This window comes from Caenorhabditis briggsae (assembly GCF_000004555.2).
Source record: "Caenorhabditis briggsae complete genome, chrX, whole genome shotgun sequence".
Taxonomy (NCBI): Eukaryota; Metazoa; Nematoda; class Chromadorea; order Rhabditida; family Rhabditidae; genus Caenorhabditis; species Caenorhabditis briggsae.
This window is the reverse complement of record NC_013491.2, coordinates 19,272,128-19,290,107: the sequence shown is the minus strand read 5'-3', so window position 1 is coordinate 19,290,107 and position 17,980 is coordinate 19,272,128. Positions and strand designations below refer to the sequence as shown.

General features: G+C 37.3%; 3 protein-coding genes across 3 annotated transcripts in view; all 3 read left to right on the top strand.

Annotated features, from left to right (window-relative positions):
- Window positions 1-7,322: 7,322 nt before the first annotated feature.
- On the top strand, window positions 7,323-10,944 carry Cbr-glb-20 (the record flags this gene model as incomplete). The annotated part of the gene is made up of 9 exons (XM_002645702.2): window positions 7,323-7,341; window positions 7,519-7,616; window positions 7,683-7,831; window positions 7,883-7,997; window positions 8,369-8,491; window positions 9,523-9,675; window positions 9,892-10,047; window positions 10,613-10,826; window positions 10,883-10,944. The coding sequence occupies 9 exons, from the start codon at window positions 7,323-7,325 to the stop codon at window positions 10,942-10,944; spliced, it is 1,089 nt and encodes a 362-aa protein (XP_002645748.2).
- A 1,307-nt stretch (window positions 10,945-12,251) lies between these two features.
- On the top strand, window positions 12,252-16,995 carry CBG07423 (the record flags this gene model as incomplete). Its single annotated transcript, XM_002645703.1, has 7 exons — window positions 12,252-12,426; window positions 12,476-12,977; window positions 13,020-13,235; window positions 15,454-15,645; window positions 16,070-16,376; window positions 16,424-16,498; window positions 16,927-16,995. 7 exons carry the CDS (start codon window positions 12,252-12,254, stop codon window positions 16,993-16,995), a joined length of 1,536 nt encoding a protein of 511 aa, XP_002645749.1.
- A 344-nt stretch (window positions 16,996-17,339) lies between these two features.
- Window positions 17,340-17,980, top strand: part of CBG07424 — a gene marked incomplete at both ends in the record, with an annotated part of 3,103 nt that continues 2,462 nt past the window's right edge. The window contains 3 exons of the mRNA XM_002645704.1: window positions 17,340-17,433; window positions 17,480-17,652; window positions 17,702-17,773. Of these exons, the coding sequence (XP_002645750.1) occupies window positions 17,340-17,433; window positions 17,480-17,652; window positions 17,702-17,773 (339 nt within the window). The remainder of the gene's footprint in view (window positions 17,434-17,479; window positions 17,653-17,701; window positions 17,774-17,980) is intronic.

Here is a 17,980-nt window from a genome sequence, read left to right as displayed (position 1 = left end):
AAAAAAACAACAAACCAAAGTTAATAATTCGTTGATTCCTATTTCTCTTCCTCCATTTTTTTTGTTATTTTTGTGTTCCAGGACATTCCTTATTACCCGCCACATTATTTACAGAATTCGAGGCGCAACTTAACCCCGAACGGCATTGTTTAGAATTTTTCCTATATAGCCATTTCCAAGACTAACTAGTATGATCTGTGTGACTTTTTTCGCGAAAAAATCTATTTTAGTACCTGTTCACTGGAGCGTAATTACAACTGCGCATTAGTGGATGCGTATCAGCTAAAAATAGCAACAAAAGTTTTCGCTTTTCTGAACATCCTTTTTTCTATCCAGAAGGTTTTTTTATCGATTTTCATAATTTCCCATTTGTCCAACCATTGAACATATTCTAGAGTTATATCATTAGAAATCCCATTCAAGTCTCTAAGCGACTTTGACTGCTGTCCCCTATACATAAATCTAATCCCTAGTTACTGCCAATGTGTTCTTTTTCAGATGTTTTTACGAGTTTTGCTTTTCTCATTCTTCTTTTTCCCAATTTTCCCTATTGATGTTGCCAAGGAACCGTCAGTGGTCCCGTGTTGTTGTTACCAAACTTCATGAAAAACCTGATTTTTTAAAAAATGGAGACTTTTCAGACATCGAAAAAACAAACTCAAAACGCATACGCCACAATTCTAATTAGTTACATTTCTATGAACTAGGCTCGAGAACGAGATAAATAAACTTTATAAGCTTTCAGCCAACTATTATTTACATAGTTTCGGTTGGAGAAAGGTGACTAAACTTACTTCCGTATTTCTTGATTTTGATAAACATTTTGAAACATAGAACAGGGAGTTGAGCAGTGAACCAAATAACAGCGAACGGATTGAGAGACAATAGTTCTTCGAAGTTTTGAAAAATTTTAGTCATACTCAAATTTGAGCAAATTTATTTCTTTTCCTGTCAAAGATTTGAAAAAGTAGTCAACTAATAAATTGTTCATCATAATATCACAAACATTTTGTCAGTTGACACATTTTTGATACAGTGCATGGGAGCCGAGATAAACTAGTTCACACTTGACAATGCGGGGGGCCCTTCTACTACGAGTTTTTTTTAGTTTGAAAAATTTGCCAAATTCGAATAAGTTACAAATTTTTCAAACCTTGTGAAAAGTAACTCAATTTTTTTAGTTGACATATTATTCGTTAAAATTCATCTACGTGAGATATGTTGCTTGGAATGTTCCCTAAAAGTTTTAATTTTGGCAGTTTCTGAACTATGGAAACCCTATTTACACTTCGGAGATGTTAGAAGTTTAACCAAAAATTAATACATATTACACCTAATATGAGTCATTCTCAGATTATTGTAAATGGAGTTTTGAAATTTTGATACGGTATAGAATCTCTAATAGAATCTTATCATATACGTGTACTTTGACCTCAATTATCTTGGTTCCTATAAGAGAAATCAAAATTTTTTCAGCTGATGAAATGTTGGTGATATCACGATAAAGAATTTATTAGTTAACAATTTTTGATATTTTTTGATATCGTCGATTTCTATTAGAGCGAATACGGTAGATACTGTACTAAAATGTCATCTTCGAATCTAAAAGTCATTTGCTCAAAATATCTGAAGAACTTAGTTTTTCTAACCGCTGCTATAATACTTCTGACACAAAAAATTAGAAGGATTACTGTAACAAGGTATACTGCTGAAAAGAGTTCGAAGCAAAACAAACATAGACAAAAAAAATCAAACTTAACTTTTCTGACAAGGATATAGAATTTTCTGATAGAAATGAAGATAGTGTGTGTGTGTGTCTGTTTAATGTGTGTCAATGAGTCTATCCGTCTGTTGAAAAATCTGTTCTCATCCGTTTTTTCTTCTTCTTTTCTTTCCTGCCGGCCGCTTGATCGTCAGCTGCCACCGAAGTTATATTTAACCCAAATAATATCAGTGGAACCTCAATTTATAATGTGCAGTTTTTTCGTTTTGCCTGCTTATCCTCATCTCTCTAGATCTTTCGAACCTGCATCGTACCCTTTAGCCCGAACAAATCCTAATGTTTTCATCTGACTTCATTCCCCCCCCCCCCCCATTGCTTCTCTTATTTTTCTTCGCTTCATCCACATACACAAAGTTGCTAAGTGGCCGCCGAGTGATGACGTCACAAGGTCTCTACCAATTTTCGATTCCTCCTTTTCTTTTGGGTCCCCCCCAAATAAAGAGGGCTCTATTATCTAAGCAATAAAAAGAGTGGGAAACTGGAAGCGTTTGGGGTTTTTGCAACGAAATGAATAGAGAGGTGGCATTACCATTGAATTCTTAGATGCGAATTCTTTTCCGTTTTTTTTGGACAATTTCTCCGAGTCTTTTTTTCTTTACTCTCTTCACAAGTATCACAAATTGCCGGAAGCCCGCAAATTGCACAACACTCTCACTACCTCATCCTAAAGACCTCCCTTTTCTTCTTGCCAAAAGAGCCCTTTTGATTCTGTGCCGAACTTGATAGAGAGTGAAAATGGAAAAGAATGGGAAAAAAAGAAAAAAGAGAGAAGAACTCCTTTTCACTGTGCATTCTAAAAATAATCCCGGAAGAAAAATGAAGTGAGCACGGAGCAACACTTTGCATGGTGCTTTTTTAGGTGTGGCGTGTTGTGATAAACTCTGAACACGATTAATTTTTCATAAATGACCTAGTGAGTGATATCTCGTATCAATTCGTCTCGCATGAATCCGCAACCCACTCAGATCAAAGTATTTTGTAATTCGAAAAAAAATTTATTTGATAGGCAAAACTTTCAAAATGAAACAAAGCCACCGTTAAATGGCTAATTGAGGATTAAATAGGGACTTCCTTGAAAATGATAAGCCAGTGTTCAAAACTGAATATCCATCAAAAATAGTACATTTACAGTTTAATCTTTGCTGCCAGAAATCGAAATCTCAACGTTTAAAATATACACCTTGAGAATTTTTTTCTCATTTTCTTCTTTTCTGTTCCCCAATACTGAGAAAACTATATTGATAGCAATTTCTCTTTTTCCCGAATTGTCACGTTTTCATTCCTTTTACACAGGTTCCCACAGTACCTCATGTGGGAAATTTTCCCACAATTGTCACGTTTTTTCATTGATTAATTTGACTTATCACATTGGCTAGAAACGTGTAGTTTGCGATTCTACTTTTAGATACTGTAGAAAACTTGTGTGATGACGTCCAGGAGCAATTATCTCCGAATTTTGTGCTGTCAACATTTTTTCATGATTTAAGAAACATTAAGGCAACGATCATTGACGTCAAACTGTACAATTTCATGGTATATTCGGCATTTTGTTAGAAAGCAGTGTATAGTATATAATGTAACCGAAATTACAAGTTTTGAAGTTGTTGATCAAGAATTCCAACGATAATTGTTGAAATCTCGTGTTTGGGTATGCATTAAAACACGCCCACATTTTTTCCTTTAAGCGCCGCCCCTAAAATGCTCATTTTTGAAGTCTATAACACTGGTGGCGGGGAGTTTTTGGATTGGAGACAATAAACAAGGTCCTATTTTTCAAAACTGAAGATTTTCGATACTAATTACCGTAATCCTTTGATATAGATCCAGCTAATTTCTACCGTGAAACCTGTGACAAAAGGGCATCCTAGAATTTCGAGCTAACTTATATCGGCTCCTATCGAAATTATAAAAACGTTGTTGACTAATAAATTGTATATCAAAATATCACAAACATTCTATCAATTGGCACATTTTTGATATCATTTACAGCAAACAAGATAATTATCTCAAAGTGCATTTTCAACAGGTCCTGAAGGTTTGTCTTCTATCCAGACAAAAATTTTAAAACATAATGACCAAAGAAATGTTTCTTATTCAAAAATCATGCATTTTCTTCAAAACCCCTTCTTTTCCAGTGTGTGGTCCATTCCTCTCATTTTTGTCCAATTTCCGCGAAATGTCATTTATCTCATTCATTCTCGAATGGCTCTTTCCCAATATCTTTCTAAGACCTTATCCAAATTGGTTGGAAAAAAGAGAACCGTGCGGATGAAGAAGTGGGATGAGATGGGCTTTTACGAAAACGTCACCAAAGTCCCTTCTTATCCTTCCTTTTTCATTTTTTGTTGTCTCTCAATTTTATGATTCTCCATTTCACACAAGGCTCACTTACCCATTCATGAATTCTCACTTTGTACTTTAACTTGAAAACCATTAGTTCTTGAAAACTATTTTGGAGGATAGTGACTCAACGGGTTACGGTGACTGTCACCTGTTTCCTTCCAAGAGGTCCCAAACGGATGTGGCTTCCATTAGCCTTCTACCGTCATCATTGTAACTAGAACCGATGTTGGAGGTCGTACAAAATAACAAATGGAATCTTCTTAAATTTCATTTAGACGCATTTCCTCTAAACTTCCTGAAACTTTCAACCTCCTCGCACGGATCGTCGTCCGGTCTTTGCACATTAGTAACGTATCAAGTTTCTGTAAAAAAAGAATCAGGCAAAAAACCTGCCACTCTTTTCTTTCTGCCCGAGTTCGTCGCTCGGGCGGGCACAGACTTCCGCCCCGGACGACGGCAAAAAAAAAGAGCCGCGGTCCGAAAAATAACTGATGAGCACGGGAAAAAAGGAGAGATACACACACTTACACACAGATAGATACACCGCCAATCTAGCGTCTTGAAGTAATAGAGACCGAGAAAGCAAAGCAACAAAAACCGGTAAAAAAGTTAGGATTTGAGAAGAGAAGAGGGAAAGTGTGAGAAAGAGAATTAGCGTCGTTCCCAAATAATACCTATCATCTTATTCTCGGTTTCCAGTGGAAATTCGCTGTTAGTTTGATGTCTGGATGATTGACCCCATTGTTTAACTGGTTCATTTTCACAACTAGACTCTTTTTATTGTACTTTCTATTTACTTAACTTTGTTTCAAATCTTTGTTGGTTCTAATTTGCCGACAGTCATTTAAAATTAAATGAAATCATTGAATCTCCAGAATTACATCGATAAGATGGACTAGATTCAAATTTCTCTCTATTTGCCGTATTTTCACAAAAATTACGCTTTTCAGTTTGAGCCTAATTATCTCAGTTTCTATAAGAGATACCGAAATTTTTAATGTAATTTTCGTTATGACGTCACTTCATCAATTTACAAAATTCTGAAAACTAGCATTGAAATCAAGATACCGTATCTTCTTTCAAAGAAGCTCAGCATATACGTGCACTTTAAACACAATTATCTTGGTTATTTTAAAGATATCAAAAAGATTTCAACTGATAAATTATTTATCATAAAATCACTAATATTGTATCAGTTGGCAACTTTTTTCATATCTCACATAGGAATTGAGATAATCAAGCTCAAAATGCACGTATCGTTAAAGTGTCTAGTAGTGCAAATACGGTAACTGAACTTGAGCTGCAAGAACAGGGATTGTGCGGACTACTGTAGAAATCTTGTTTTCAAAAACACAGGACTAAAATATTCAAATCATTCCATTGAACTTCAGTTTCCTATCTTTTCTGAAACACGAAAAAGTTCCTTTTGACTTTTAGGATACCGTACTGAGATGAATTACCGCATCTCCTTCAATATATGCTTATTTAATGCGTCTCAATCTTTGAGCTCAATCGTCTCGACTTCTCTGAAAGATATCGAAATTTGGTCAACTGTTAAATTATTTATCATAACATCACCATTAATTCATCAGTTTACAGTTTCTTGATATCTTTCACAGAAATCGAGATAATAAATCTCAAAGTTAATCGCTTGAGTGATTTTTCATTAATGAAGACACGGTAAATCACTAAAAAATGTTATGTAGTTTGCTTCTTTTCAGTTCTACCCATGACTGGAAATCTCATTTCTTCCAAAATCCCTATTTCTACAGTAATCCTGATCCCAAACCTATGAACTGATGTTTCTAGAAATTGTGTGCGATCTCAGTAAGTCAACGTGAGAATTTTCAAATTTCTAGAAATTCTAGTAAACATTCCAAGATAATAACTACCTTATAATGCTGCGGCATTAGCATCTCGTGCTCTAGTTTTCTATCCCAAAACCATGATTTCATCTATCCGGGGAAACACAAACAATGTGTATGACGTTGCCTATCAAAACTTCCCATTCCATGTGATAAAACGATTCTCCGCTCTTCCTCTTACCTCAAGAGCCATTAATTTGGAGCAGCAAAGGTCACCCCTGCCCACGGACCACTTGTCCCCGTCGTTCTTTTTGTGTCATTTCGCTAACAATCTCCATCATTTTTTGTAGATGATTTTCATCCTCACGTCCCCTCTTCTATTTCTCCGCGGCTCATAAAACCTTTCCATTGACGACATTGTTGTGATTCGTTCTTTTTTCCTTTTCTTTCTCCTTCTTCTTCTCATTCCCTTTTTTCTAGACACAATTATCTCGCTGTGGGGGTGACATTGCTCAAACGCATCCGACCATCAATCTATCCATCCATGCCCAATTTTTCATTGTCATGCTCACAAGAGCACAAAAATCTTCCGTCGCAAAATTAGACGAAATTAGAACCAGAAGGCAAGCCCTTCTCAATGACGCTGGCTCTTTTGTGCTCTTCTTTAGTTTCCCATGGTACCAAAGCTTACAAAGCCACACCCACTTGACGACCTTAGAGAGCTCGGTGTGTCCTCGCGAGCTCCGCCCCATATTCGGTAGAATGGCTGCCAGTCGAGTCGGCTTGAATAGACTTTGGTGGGAAAATTGCTCGCCAGTTTTTCAACTTTTACAGTTTTCAAGTTGTTATCTCATCATATCATCTGCCTGGGATTCTTGTTTTTATTTAGGACAATTAGTTATTAGGACAATTAGTTAATTTGAACCTTACAACCAATAATTTAAGAAAATCTAGATTTTTGGAATTGTTGACCATCATCACTTTTTAGGCGACACCAAAGTTCATATTTAACCTATTGAGTCGAGTTACTCCTCCCTTTCTTCATTTTTACTAATCCATCGGTGTTTAGGACGGCTCCTGTCGGTCCTTTCCCTTTTTTCTTCTCTCCTCCTCCTCTGATTTTCCCTAATCCTTGTTCAGAACGACAAAAGTTTCTCTTTCCATTTTTTTTCACTCTCTTTTTTTACCCACAAATCTAAGATTGATATTTAGTGCATTTTGCTGCTTCTGCTTGTGTATGTGTTTTTCGAATAACGTATAGAAGATATATAGAGCGACTCTTCACAACCAGCCACTTGCACACGGCTTATAAAAATCTCAAACACATGTTTTTTGTGCGTCTCCACTTTTCTTCACATCTCTTCCTCCGTTCTTCCGTTCTATTTTGTCCCATGGTTAACGCCGCTCCCTGTAACGTCTTCTGATGATTGGTGCACTTTTTTGCTGGCTTTCAAGATCATGAGTTCCGGATGGATAAGCTCTTTCCAAGCCAGTATGGACATAATTTGAAGGGCTTCTTTTCTCTCTTTCTTCAAAATTTTCAAAATTCGGCTTCCTTATCCTTCCTGAAACTAAAGAATTTTCTAGATTCGACGATGGGTAACACATCGTCGAGTTCATCTCGAATGAGCAAAAAATCAGAATCGATGGAGATCAAAACCAAACCAAAGGCAAGCCCAGCCAATGTAAGTATTTGCCCCCCCCCCCTCCCTTACAGTGTCTTTTCAAAACTATTTTACGGGTTATTTTAGGGAGAATTCAACAAAAGCAAAAGCATGATGGATATGAGCACAAAGAGCTCCAGAATGTCAACATCGACAACGTCAAACACCTCTAGACAGAAGAGTATTACAAGCATCAAGGACAAGGACAGACCGAAAAGCACGCGAGAGGCTAAAGGGTAATTTTTCGCCCTTCTATTGGAGGGAATGATAAGGTGGAATTTTTTTAGATCCGATATTTCCCGAACCAAATCAATGAAAAAGGAATCTCATCCGATCACTTCTCAATGCAGAGAAATCATCTCACAATGTTTTGATAATCCACATTCCGAATTTGCCAATAAGGTATGCTTTAAAGGTTCATCGTGTAGTTTGGTTCACCGAAAAGATTTATTGATCTTTTCACTTCCTTCCGTCTCTTTTCACTTTTCGACATTAAAACTGAGCCCTTTTCTCTTTTTTCGCCTTCCTGTCGTCTCAATTGTCGACAGAAAGAGCTCATCAGAGAACATATACGTGATCTGTGTGCTTTATCATTTTTCTCTCGTTTCATTTTTCGACCCCGGAAGAAATACGGAAGAGAAAGATCAAAACGAGAAGAGAGAAACATGGGAGATTTATAGGAAAATCAAAAAAGGGCAACAGGATAAGAGAAACAGAGATAGAGAGACAGCAAGACTAAAAAAAGTTATACCATAGTTTTGGCATATTTTCAGGTTGTTCAAAGAATCTTCGAGAAACGCGAAGACTACCAAAAGTACATTATGAACTTGGGCAAGGAGCGAAGTGTCATTGTTAATAATCGCTTGAAAATTCTTGTCGAGGATATTGTTGCACATGTCAGTTTTCTTATGATTTCCGTTTTTTGGAGGGCTTTCCGGATCATTTCCGTGACAAGTTCTTGTCACTTTTCTGCTCTCCGGAATGGGGTCAAGACCATTGAGACAAAAAAGTCATTTTGGAACGAATGTGATGTTAGATGGCCAGTGTGAGCCTCTCCGGGGAGCGACTGGCTCTAATAAGTTTTTTGGAGCCCTTTACGCTTCACTCTCATTTTTCATTTGGAAATGGGACGGTGGTCGGGAACCGAGGGATGTTCCGAACGGAAATTCTGAAAAATTCCAAAAAAATTCCGCAAAAATAATTCGGAACAAAATTACGACTAGATTATTTTCAAAGCTTTTTTCGGAATAAAATTCCGATTGGAACATTTCCGAAGTTTTTTTTATCGGAAATTGAGATTTGTGGACTACGGTATTTCAATAGTAATGAAATATTTTTTTGGCGTATTTGTGATGAGAAATAGAATTTATACATTAAAGTTCAAATGTTGCATAATACCAAATATTCCGAAATTCCAAAATTTTGAAAGTCGAACTATTCTGAAATTCCAAATTTTCGAAAATCGGTATGTTCCGAAATTCCGAATTGTTAAAAACCGGCATGTTCCGAAACTCCGAGATTTTGAAACCTTGGAGTATTCCGAAATTCCGAAATTCCGAAATTTTTGAAATCGGAATATACTGAAATTCCGAAATTTCGAGGTTTTGAAAATCGGAATATTCCCAAATTCCAAAACTCCGAAATTTTGAAAATTGGAATATTCCAAAATTCCGAAAATTCGAAAAACACAATATTCCAAAATTTCGAACTTCAGAGAGTTTGTAAATCGCAATATTCCAAAATTCCAAAAAACACTTCAAATCGTATCATACCAAAATTTCAAAAATCCAAAAATTTCAAAGTCGGAATATTTTGAAATTCTGCAATTCCACAATTCTTCGATATAAAATTATACAATCTTCCTCACTAATAAAATTATAAAATCCTCTTCACTACCCCTGATCTTTTTTCATCCTCATAATTCCAGATCCACGACTCAGATTACATTGAGCTCGTTTCCAAGCAATATGGAGAGGAGCATGTCGAGTTGAAGCAGTACGGCTTCAAACCAGACTTTTGGGTTGCTGTCGCTGATGCGATGACTTTGGAAGGTGTAATCTTGGACATGGCTAATCATCAGGTGAGGGGGATGCATAGGGGTAAGAAGGAAAAAATGAATAAAGATTAGAGAGATTAGAGTCAAGTGGTATTGACAGGCTCGATGGATTTGCACTTTCTGCATTTTTCCGTTTGAAAGTTTTTTTCTAGCGAATATAGTGTAAGATTAGGGGTTTGAGGGAATAACTGACTCTAGCTATTTTAGAATTTCCAAACATGTTTTTTTTTCCATTTTCAGCCAGCTGATACTGTCTCCGCATGGTCTTCTCTGGTCACATTGATCTTCTCATCCGTCCGTGATGGATACTATTCAGAGCTCCGACGTCATCGCATGAGCTCTCGACGAACGCTTAAACATCAGAGTACAGTGGATTCACGAGAAGAAAATAACGAGGTATGTTGTTGTGTATTAGGATGGCCAAGATGAGCAAACATAGAGCTGTCGTTGTCAAAACACAAACCAAGCTAAATTTAGGCAAAAGGGCCCAAAGATTTTTAGGCGGATTCTTATAATGGAACTCGAAATAAATGAGGCCAATAGAATAATTTTGTGCTTTGTTTGTATAGCCAATAAGATATAAAAAACGTGTTTTTCCGTTTATTCAGACCATTTCCAGAAGTCAGAAATCGGCAAAAAGCTGAAAAAATAGGGATTTTCCAAAAGTTCTGTGAAGGCAAAGTTTCCATTAGATCTGTTTCACGTTTTCCGATATTGTCAAAATGATCGGAAATTTGACAACCGAGCTCCAGACTTATGAAAATGGCCGGCATCAACTGACAACGACGTTTTTATATACCGTATTCACTCTAATAGAAGCCCCTGGGCTTATATTTTTTTCAACTTCTTCTCAGGATAGGCTTAAAATAGACGTCGGATTCTATTAGAGGAAGTAGTTTGACCGGTACTATAGATGCATTTATTGTAGGTTGACCGGTACTGTAGATGTATTTATTTTCAGGGATCATCATCCTCAAACCAAAACGGAGGAAGCATCGCCACCACCGCTGCTGGCATGCTCGGACAGCGAGATCACTCCAGGAGTACCCCAGTGCACATTTCTGACGAAGGAACTCCACGCAACGTTCTCGCTGGATCTCGACGAGAGACTCTTCGCAGTGTCTCCACCTATTCCACTGATTCTCAACCACATTCCGGAAGACGCAATGGATCGGGTAAGGGTTAAAGTGCAACTATGTGACTAATAGATGATGGATGAAAATGTTTCCAGATGCTGGTCCATCCACTTCTTCCTCAACAAGCAACGTGATTCGCCGCCCGATCTTTGAATAATTTATTATCTCTACTCTCTCACAAAGGGTACAAAAAATTGTTTCTCTTCTCATTTGGTGTAATATTATGACCAAACCCAAAAACACTCCTTCATTTCTTATTTTTGTTCACCTTTCCCTGTTTCCCGATATCTTCTTCTCTGTCTCCATTCGGACTTCAAACTCATTATATTTGGCTTCTCATTTCCGCTCTGATTCTGTAAAAACCCGTTTCTTGTGACCCGTCACGATTCCATTTGCCACCAGGCTCTTTATTTTGTCTCATGAACATGTTTATTTGGAAGTTGTGATTTGGTTAATATGAAGGGAGAGAGAAAAGTAATGAGCAGATCTTTGCTCGTTCAATTTTGAGCATTGTGGAGCAAAGATTTTTGGATTTTGGGAAATTGTGAACACAAGGAAACCATCAATTATGTCACGAGAATTCACGAGAAATTCTAATTTCGCAAAAGAAGGAATCTGGAGTCAATTTTCTATCCTATCCATCTTCCCTCCTTATGCCCATTTCCAGTTCCTTGGAAATTGGGAAACTGGAATCAAGCAAATAAGAATGGAAAGGGACGAAAAAAAACAGAAATGAACCTTCTAAGGGATCAGAAGAACCAAGAAACCGTGTGAAAAATGGATATCCAAAAAGAAAAAATAAAGGGGCGGTTGTGCAATTTATTTGGTATAAAATATGTGAGAATTGGCTCGTGAATGACTCTAAACAAATAAAAAAAATAGAAGGTGAATTCTCGAAAAATTCACGCATCCCACGTATCAATATAAAAAGTTATGAATAGGGGAAATTGGATTTGCAGTTATTATTCTGATGAAAAACGCACTGAAAGTTGATGAGTTCTCATCTTTTTCCCAGCGTGCTCATTATTCAGAAACTTGGAATAACCGTGAAACCTGTAATAGAAAAGCTCCTGACTTTCAACTTTGAGCCAATTTATTTCAGTTCCTGTCAAATATATGAAAAAGGTGTTAACTAATAAAATGTTTATCAACATATCAGAAATGTTTTATCAATTGACACATATTCGATTCCTCTCATAGGAGCCGAGATAATTGAGCTTAAACTACAGGTTTTACGGTAGTTCTATTCGTTTCAATGCGATCTGGAAGTTTTGGAACTGATGTTTTGCAAAACAGGAAAAGCGGAAAACGAAACCATAAAACAGAAGAAAAAAGTAAAGTTTTATCGAGGGATCGTCACAATCATAATATTTTGCAATAAAATAAGAGTATATAAAGGAAGGGTGAAGAAGAGAAGTATCAGATCATCATTCTGAAGAACTTTGAAGAACTTTGCTTTGAAGAATGAAGAACTTTGAAGTTCTCTTCTCCATCTTCATCATAGCTATGACGATGTTTGCGAAAGATCCATTGCTTCCGGACACCTCTTCCGGACACCTCACCAAGGACGAAAGTGGATCGTCTCATGGCAACATGCAGTGGATGGACTCTACTGTCCAACAGGACCAAGAATTGAATCGTATGTTCACACTTTGCAACAGTAGATTAAGCCCATACTTCTATTTCAGACAATCCAAAACCATGGTCCAGCTCAATTGGAGGTTCCATCGCCGGAGGAGATGCGCTTCCAACACCATGGACCAGCTCAGTTGGAGGTCCCATCGCCGGAGGAGATGCGCTTCCAAAACCATGGTCCAGCTCGATCGGATGTCCCATCGCCGGAGGAGATGCGCTTCCAAAAGCATGGTCCAGCTCAATTGGAGGTCCCATCGCCGGAGGAGATGCGCTTCCAAAAGCATGGTCCAGCTCAATCGGAGGTCCCATCGCCGGAGGAGATGCGCTTCCAACACCATGGACCAGCTCCATTGGAGGTCCCATCGCCGGAGGAGATGCGCTTCCAACACCATGGACCAGCTCAATTGGAGGTCCCATCGCCGGAGGAGATGCGCTTCCAACACCATGGACCAGCTCAATTGGAGGTCCCATCGCCGGAGGAGATGCGCTTCCAACACCATGGACCAGCTCAATTGGAGGTCCCATCGCCGGAGGAGATGCGCTTGAGATAATTTTGTAAAACGATTTGTTTAAGATTTAAATAAATCTGTTATTCAGAAAGTTTTGGATGTGTTATTTTACAAAAAGTGGTAATGACATATTTTCTACTTCAAACGGTGAGAAATCCTTCTCTCAGATTGATCTGGCCGCAGCATTTTTTTTTCAGATTGAACTTGATGAGCGTACAAAGATTATCTGGGTGCAATGGTCCACCATTCGGAGTCCAATCAGCTTCAGGATCGTCCCAGCAGGTATTCGATTCGATGATTACTGGTTATTTCTAGGATTCATTCTATTCTACGAATCATTTATCAAGAAGTCCAAGAAGTTGACAAGAAGTTGTAACAAGAAGTTGTTCAAGCTCCGCTGATCATTGGATGCCCCCACCAAGAAGGATGCCAAGTTCCAGTGAACTGCTCAATGCCAACCATCATTTGATCGCGTCGAATAAGTCACTGACAATGGAACTTGTTCACTTCGTCTGCTTTTGGAACTTTCTGGTTTGTGGACATACTCAAACGGAGCTTAGGCAAGTTAAAAGGGGAGTTAGCGCAGATACTGCCTTATGTGGGTTTCTCCAGAAACACCGCTCAACGTCGTGCTCAATCAGCCCAAATGGCTCAAAAAATGCTGATAAATTCCTTGGTCGTCCGCTTCCTTCGATTAACTCCTCGTCTCGCTTGACACAGAAATGGAGGAGAAGTACAACAACCAATATGATGCGCAAAGACGCAATTTCAAAGCCGAAGAAAAGGTTTATGTTAAAGAATATCAAAACATATATACTACCACTTCGTTTACAGGAATTATCAAAAACGCATCGGGCAGACTCTGTATCATGTGATCGTCAAGGTTACTATACGAATTCGACACCCAAACGAACCCCGTCGACGTGACCAGCCAATCCGATTCGATGTTACACTGGGCATGATGTATCCAACTGATGTGACGCCAACTTCCGTTCCAGCTCCTGCCCTTCCCAGCAAAAAAAAGCTTATCTAACAAGATTACCAAGTGGAAGTGGAAGTGAAAGGGCAAAGGAGTTGAGAAAATAAAATGATTGAAAAGTAACAAAACTCGAAAAACTCAAAAAGTTGACGGAACGAGATTGGGAATTCCGGCTGATACTTTAACTGATTTTTTTAGTCTTTTGTTTTTCAAAGTATGAGCATTGTTTGTATTTTTTGCTGAATGAAGTTTTCAGAGCTCAATTAACGATTTTCGTTTTTATCAGCAAGAAAATGCTCAGCTTCTAGATAAAAAACTAAAAAAAAGAGCTTAAAGATTGAAAGCCTAGAATGAAACGCCGACCCAAAATTTTTGGAACATGTTCTAATTGTAATGTTTAGAGCAAAATCTAAAATTTTCGGCCCCAAGACTTAGGATTAGCATTATCACCAAATTGAGTACTGTCAAAGGTTAGAATGTGAGTCAGGACTTTGATGAGGCGTAGGCTCTCTGAACATATTGGAGAACCTTTTCAGAAAATAACGAAACATAGAAAAAATGACACAATTTTTGATGAATATAATTTTTTCCGAGACATATGGTCATTCTGAAGCGTTAGCTTAATCGATTTAGAGACTCATCTCAATATTTTTCTGATTTCTTACCATTTTGTTTGACCATTTTTGTGGTTTTCACTACCTGAAACTGAGATTTTTTTATTAAAACAACGAGTATCGTTAGTTAGAGCTCTGAAAATTTCAATCAGCAAGAAATATAAACAATATTCATACTTTGAAAAACAAAAAAAATACAATAAAGTAATCAGTGAGAGAATCCGCCGGATTTCCGAATCTTGTTCCGTTATTTTCTTATATTTTTCGCGTTTGGCTACTTTTCAATCATTTGATTCTCTAATTGTTATTAATATAGTTTCTTTTTCAGTTGTTCTAAGATTTAATGTACTTTCAGATAGAGCTTTTTGACAAATACTGTTCCTTGTGTCACACTGACATATTTTGAGAAGTAATATTTTGTTAATATTGAGAACAGATGTTAATTCAGAATTTTTCAGATGTGCACCTTACACCTACTGAAAGAGTAACCAATGACCGTCTTTTTGGTTTTCTCAAAATCATATTTTCTTCTTATCACCTCTCAACCGTATCTGGATTTCGTAATTTTCCGTAATGATGCAAAACTGAATTCAAGATGATTGAATAAATCCAGAAGAGCAAGCCAACTATATTCTCTACTAATCTATGTATTCATTGCCTTCTACTAGATACTTCTAATCCGTTTCCACCAAGCTTCTCACGCCACACAATAGGAAAAGGATTGTCCATGATTTTCTACCTATTCATGTCCGAGATCCTCACTTCGAGCTTATCACTTCAACTATTATTTTTCACTTTCACCCTACACTACCCATCGATCCATTCATTTCTGTTATCCCTTGTGAGAGCACGTCTGTTTTCATGGTTGACAGCCCCATTAGCAGTTACTAAAACTTAACATCATCAAACTCTGCTTTTCATTTCTCAAGCGCGTGTTTTTTTCTGTGCCTATCAATGTTCAAAAATTGTATTCTTATTCTGCTAATTGTTTCAAATAATCTGAATGTATTCAACGCTATTCAACTTATTATCTTTGATAATTGGCCTGCGTCTCAAAATGTGTGTCAATCGGCCGTCGATGATGCGAGAGCTAATGCAATGTGCACTACTAAATCTATTCAGTGAGTTTTTTCTTACACTAGCGGTTTTTATCAAAGTTTTTCAAAGATATTATCGAAAATGTTTCATATAATGTTTGAACGATTTAAAAACCCATATTTAAGAACCAGTCAAAATGACCAGAAACCGAACATTTTAAAGTACCGTAAACAATCTAACACGCGGACCGTCCACTTGGACCCTATATGTATATCTCACTTCTTTTGAAAGATATCAAAAAGTTGTCAACTGATAAAATATGTATCACGATATGAGCAACATGTTATTAGTTAGCCACTTTTTGATGACGTTCACAGAAAATGAGATACATTGGCTCGAATTTAACGATTAGGGTGGCGCTCTATTAGAGTGTATACGGTAGATTAGTTTTAATAAACAATTTTAAACCAACGAAACTAAAATGTTTTAACTTATCCAAATTTCTAGAATAAATCGCCAGCAAGGTTGTGCAGGAGATAATAGTGTCAAAGCGGCATCTTATGCTATAAACGCCGTCGCCTCTAAAACCACTGGGGAATATGATTTTGTTTTTGTTGGCCCAACGTGTACAACCGATATTCGTACAATAGGCGATTTCGCGGAAATATGGAAGTCTCCTGTGATTGGATATGAGCCTGTTTTTGAGGAGCGTGGCGTTCAAGAACTGACATCGGTTATTAATGTGGCTCAATTTTCGGTTGGCGGGGTTGCCGAGACGCTTGTTATTCTAATGAGAGAGCTGAACCAAACCGAGGTCTGTCGTTCTTTTTGAAGTGAAATTTACAGATAAAATATTTTCAGATATCTCTTGTGGGATCGGTGAAAGTGATGCCTAACGGACTATCACTCGCCAATGATATTAAGGCATATAATAAGGTAGGCCACTAATTAATAATAAATGCATTATTCTCGGATTAAACAAACTGGGACCAGAAAATTTTCGCGGGTAACGCTCGTGTCGATTTACGAGGCATCGCTCCGAAAACGGATACTGCAGATAACAAATTAATTCATGTGAATTTAGTGGGATTTTCTGAACAAAATTCAGATTTCTTGGTATGAAAATAATCGCTAGCATCTCTAGAATCTGTTTTTCATTGAAAAACCGAACTTAATTGCGAAACTAGCTCGAATGAGGCGAAACTCTGAAACATTACGTTTTTGCCGCACTTTTCCGTAGATCAAAAAATGCGACGATTTCCAAATTCTCAGGTGTTACTTTTTTGAATTCGACAATACCGATCAATAAGATATACATAAACATGTTTTATCACTTAATTTTAAGCTATTTTGGCAGTTTTCAGAAGTGTGGAACATGCCAAGTGTCGGATCACTATGAAAATTTGGGAGGGTGGAAAGCAGACCTAGATTGAAAACGTTGCATTTGCAGAATTTTTAAACCTACTAGCTTCTTTGCTGTGTGCCGATTTCTGGAAGACACCTATTTTTTTCACGTTTTTAGTACAGATACGATTCAAAAAGGGGTGTCTTTCAGAAATCAGCAAATAGCTGAAAAAAATAATTTTCTAAAAATTTTATTGATGCAAAGTTTTCAAACTAAATCTGTTTCACACACTCCAAAGTTATTAAAGTGATTGGATACTTAACAGCCATGATCTAGACTCCTGGAACTGATCAATTTGGCCAAAAGTCCAATAAAACACTTTTTTTGTATATCTTGTTGACCGGTACTGTATGTGATGTTTTATTTCAGATAATGAATAGTTTTTACATCCGAGAATATATTGAAATAGACGAGAACAATGCTGATTGGACGAAAATCGACTACAAACTTAGGCATGGAGCGCGAAGTAAGGTTCCAAAAACGTTTACCTCTAATGATTTATCAATTTTCAGTGATTGTTATATGTGTCGACTTTTATGATATCTATAGTACACTCTATAACTTGGCAGTCCGTAATTTATCCGGATTTCGTTTCATTATTGTGATTATTTTGAATAAACCACCCGATGAAGTACTGAACCAACCAAATGTCAGGAATCTTCTCTATGGAGCCAACACTTTTATAGTGAGGATTCTGAATGGTTATTTGGAATTAAAACGTTTATAACTTTCAGATTTCTCCACGCCAAGAGCAGTTTTCTGATGCATTCAGTAGTATGCAGCGTGTGGTTCCCACACTGTCGGATGTAAGTCATTGATGAAAAATTCTATGTGTTTTGGCATTTGTTGTAATCGAGTTTGAGTTTGTAATTGACTTTGAGTAATTGAGTTTGAGTTGTAATTGAGTAATTGAGTTTAAAAAAGGTTTCTGATTGACAACTATATACCGTAAAACCTCTAATAGAACGACACCCGGATCGTCCACTTTGAGCCTATATATCTCACTTCTTTTG